The 4,678-nt window shown below is 46.3% G+C and overlaps 1 protein-coding gene across 1 annotated transcript; it reads right to left on the bottom strand.

Annotated features, from left to right (window-relative positions):
* Positions 1-1,165: 1,165 nt before the first annotated feature.
* Positions 1,166-2,242, bottom strand: LOC133752433 (melanoma-associated antigen 10-like). The gene has a single exon (XM_062182924.1). The coding sequence runs from the start codon at positions 2,240-2,242 to the stop codon at positions 1,166-1,168; it is 1,077 nt and encodes a 358-aa protein (XP_062038908.1).
* Between the last annotated feature and the right edge of the window lie 2,436 nt (positions 2,243-4,678).

Raw genomic sequence — 4,678 nt, 5'->3', positions numbered from 1 at the left:
CCCAGAACCTAGTCCTTGTTTAAAGTTGTCCAAATGACATGAAAGGGTAACTTAATTGAAATTTTCTTCTAATTGAGTTAGCTTAAATCCAGACATCATTCTACATGCATATTTATCTAGAAATCCTTATTTCTCAGGAAATCTTTGCAGATGCTGAGTATAAAATACCTAGTCTGCACACTGTTAAAAAAGCACTGACAAAAGAACTCAGGACACCTTCCATACATGCTGCAGGTGCAGATTCCTTTCTGCTTTATCCAACATCCAGAAAGGATTGTACATAGCATTATTAAGTCCCATGCTTTTCTCTCAGCCCTCAGACCCACTCCCTGAAGGAGTAGCCTCTTCCCCAACCCAGGCCCATCACATGGAACTCCTACAAAAGGAAACATAGTTTTCCAAAGCCTCAAACTGCCTTGGCTCATAGCATTTACACTCAACTATCTTCACTTGAAGCCCCAGCTGCTCAGCCGACTTTCCCTGATTCTGCGGGTCTCAGAGGACATCTCTCCATCTTCCTCCTATCGTGGCTGCTGCTAGACTCAACCCTTCTCTGGTAGGGTGGGTGTGGCCTGAACCAGAATCTCCACTCAGCACAAACAAAGCAGAGACTCCACACAAGTTTGGGGAAGAAATAAGCCAGAAAACAGGAGTTGTGTTTATTACAGTTTAATTTGCACCTGAATAATCTAACAAGATCCAGAAACTTATCTTTTAATCTTTCAGAGTAACACACTGAAAGGGATAAGGGAATCAATATGTTAATACTTAACTTTTTTTCTCTATGTATTGCTAAATCCTTTTACTTTTCCAAGGATACAAATATTCTACTGCCATGGAACTTTGTTCCAAATTACAAACAAGATGGAGGGCGTCCCAATTGGTTTTACAAAATAGCAAAAACTCATTTGCTTATTCTTGAAAAAAAATGTGAGAACTATAATTAATTAACAAATATAACAAATATTTAGAAGCTAATCAACCTTTTAGTAAAAGTAACAACATTTTAAAATGTCTGAGATAAAGAAGATAAATCCCTAAATCCTCTAAAGAAAACAGTAAGACAAAGATATTATACAATTCATTACCTCTAGGCCCAGCCTGGCCCTCCACTACTGAGACTTTTGACTTCCCTCTGAAAACAGAGTGAAGAATCTGCCTGATTTTACTCAGGGTAGGAGATGCTGCTACTGGCACTAGAACTGGCACTGGCCATGGCAGTAGTATCTACTGTGGTAATTCTGGCCTGGGCTCTCTCTGCCTCATCTCTCAAAGCCTCCTCATACCATACTGGGAAGGATCTTGGATCACTTCCATTGATCTTGGCCAAAAACTCCAGAAGACTCATCTTGCTGATCTCAGCATGGGCCCTTGGACCCCACAGCAACTCATAGCGAGCAGGATCACTGTTGGGTACCTGACGCCACTCCAAGTACCCTTCTTGCACCCAATCTTCTGTGAGGAGCTTTTCGGGCTTCCCATAGATATAGTGCTTCTCCCCAGGAGACAACCCCATCCCAATCAGCACATCCCAGATCTCTTCCTCAGAGGCATAGTTACCACTCATGAAAATGACACTCAGGATAAGTATCAGGAGGCCAGTCTTGGGCATGCCCTGGACATCACTAAGCAACCCATCATAGGTGAGGCCCAGGGAGATAACGAGGGCATAGGAGTGGTTAGTGGGGTCCACTTCCTTTACATCAATGCCAAAGACCAGCTGCATGCATTCAGAGGCTTCACTGAGGATCACAGGAAAATGATCCTGGTAATTCTGAATGACACACATCAGCATTTCTTCCTTGGTGGTGGGTGCATTTGTCTGATACTTGAAGAGCAAGAACTCCACCAAATTAGACACCTTTTCCTCTATCTTACTTCTGAGCAAAGACTCAGGCTCTCTCAGGGCCTGTGAGGTACTAGGATCCTCCTTATCTTGGCTGCTGGTACCCTCACTGGATTGGCCCCATGGAGTGGAGGTCATGCCAGTAAAGGAGGAACAGGATACCTGAGGACTCTGGAGAGAACTCTGTGTGCTGTCATCAGCAAAATCCTCCTCTGAGGTGCTTGACATTAGAGGATAGAAAGAGGAGGATGTAGAAGAGGAGGAAGAGGAGGGGAAAGAGGAAGAACAGGTAGAGGAGGATGAAGAAGCATCCTCATCCGTAATGTTCTGTGTCTCAATTTGGGCCTGAAGGTCTTCTTCAAGCACATACCGCCGACGCTTTGGAGCTCGAGGCATGATGACTCTCGTTGGAGGCAGCAGGCAAAAGAATGGGCAGCAGCTGAGTTATGGGGACCCACAGGCCTAGGGGAGAAAGGGACCAAGTGAGTGACATCAATTGAAAACTGCATCCTTGGCTCTTTTGGCAAAAGCCCACTTACAGGTTTTCTCTTTGGGTTGTGGTGCACTAGTGCCTCACACGGATCCTGTCCTACTGGTGAGACAGTCCCATGAGAAGTGCAAAGAAATGGGTCAGCAGAGAGTGAGACTCCAGGGCTGTCAGTGAGGGTGGGCTGGAGTCAAGCACTTTGGGGTTCCTTCTGTTCTGCTGGTGGGTTGCAATCCACATTCAAGGGAGGTACCTCACCTTGAGTCTTGGCACTGCTTCAGCCTTGTCTTCTCTGTGACCTAAGTGCACTGTCTCACATAAGTCTTTGACCAGCAGGTTTCTGGAGCTCCTGTAAGAAGAATAGAGGGGAGTCTAGAGTTCAGACTGCAAGCATTGTCCTGGGCCCACCAGTCAGGAGAGTGTGCTAGGTTCTGAGAGGTCCTCACTGTTAAAAGGTGGAAGATCCCCTTTGCACCCATTTAGAGTTCTCAATTTCCTCTGGCAGTCTAGACTCTAGCACTCCGCTGTCCTGAAGCAATAAAAAGCAGAAGTTCACCTCCCTAAGAGGCAACAAAAAGCAGTGAAGGGTCTCACATCTGGCAACACCTGGCAAAGCCTCATAGCAACAGTTTGTGACCCTGCTGTTCCATGTCTGATCCAGTTCCTTGCTATTGGCCTGGGAAAAGCTGCAGAAGACAGCTCAAGTGTTTGGGCACCTATCACCCACGTGGGAGACCAGGATGAAGCTGTTGGTTCCTGGCTTTGGCCTGGCGCAGCCCCAGCCATCGTGGCCATCTTGGGAATTAACCAGCGGATGGATTATCTTTCTGCCATTCTTTCAAATAAATAAATATTTTTAAAAACAAAAATAAAAAAGAAGAGGACAGCAAGTGTGGGGTCCAAATATATTGAGATGAGAGGGTCCCCCAGTCCTAACTTTTCTATTTGGTTGGGCCTGAAATAATTCTCTCTGTGATCTGAGTCTATAATTTTCATGAGATTTTAAGGAGGAAGTGTTGCATATCTTCTCATGGCTTACTAAAGGGCAGAATGGGGCTGGGATTCTTTCTGTTCTGTTGAGGGATATTTCCTCAGTCCTCAGCTTGAAAAATGGCATTATCTGGGACTCTTGCCTCTGCTGATTTGAGTCAAAATCCCTTAAACCAAGGTTTTCCTCTCCCTGAAAACGTCTACTTTAGATGTGTAGGCTACTGGATGGTGGTGGCCCACAGACAAAGGGACGTAGAGGAGTTTGTTTCCTTAGGGGTTAGAGGTCCTCTGAGTTCTTCCTCAGAGCCCTCATCTTGACTCCTGGCCAGGTATGGGGTCTTTGCTGTGATGACATGAGTGCAGCTCTCTCAGACCAAGGCCCTCACCTCTTTGACACCACCAGGCTAAAAATGGAGGGTACCTCAAACTAAAAGTTCTGCTTTGTGTTTTTCAGAGATGGGTGGAGAATCCCCTTGGTGCTCTCCCTCTGGGTATTCATATTTATTCCCGGAAGTACTTAGACCCTTGTATACATTACTTGTACGCATCTTGTATACATCAGTCCCTCAGAGCAATGCCTCCTCTCCCAAGAACCCTCCCCCACCCCCAAAAGTGGGAGCCTGCCACAACCAGCTACCTTTATGAGGGCCCTCCTAGGGCTAACAACAAGCAATGTTTAGATTTCTATGAGATTCCTTGTTTCTGGGCTGGGGATACAATTAGTCCTCAAAAAATCTGCATTTATAGTGCTGGTAGAACCTCGGACTCCTCCCTCTTCTAACCTGAGGCTTTCCCCTCAGTCGAAGTCCTTCCCCTCTCTGAGAATCCCTAGCTAAAATCCCTAGCTTGGTATCCCTTCTGGTTGATAGTGGGGGTAGGGAGGGTTTGTATGGGCCCTTTTGTGCTCTAGAGTAGGGTCTCCCTCATTTCTCCCTCTTAGTTCACACTTTGACCAGTCCTGGCGGGGCCTGGGCCTCCCACAGCTAACCTGACGCAGCATCTCTTAGACCATGGAAAAAATCTTCCTCAGATACCAGAAGGCAAACTAAGGGGTAGCCTCAGTCGGTAATTTATTCTGAAACTTTCCACAGCTGACAGCAGGAGCGGGGTAAGAGTAACCTACCTTCACGGCCTTTCCTTCTGTTTAGCTGACATCACGCACCTAACAAAAACCGTCAGTTCCTTTCTTCTCCCGGAAGTCAGGAAATACCACATCCGGAAGTCAGGAAATACCACATCCGGTTAGATGCCCCGGGGTCTCTCAGAGCTGACAGCAGGGGCGCTTTCTGTTCTGGAGCAGTTTTGTAATCTAGGATCTTCTCCATTCTCCCTTAAGATCCTAGCTTTATTCTTGA

Source organism: Lepus europaeus, chromosome X (genome assembly GCF_033115175.1).
Source record: "Lepus europaeus isolate LE1 chromosome X, mLepTim1.pri, whole genome shotgun sequence".
In the NCBI taxonomy this organism is placed as follows: Eukaryota; Metazoa; Chordata; class Mammalia; order Lagomorpha; family Leporidae; genus Lepus; species Lepus europaeus.
This window is presented reverse-complemented; position numbering and strand designations above follow the sequence as displayed.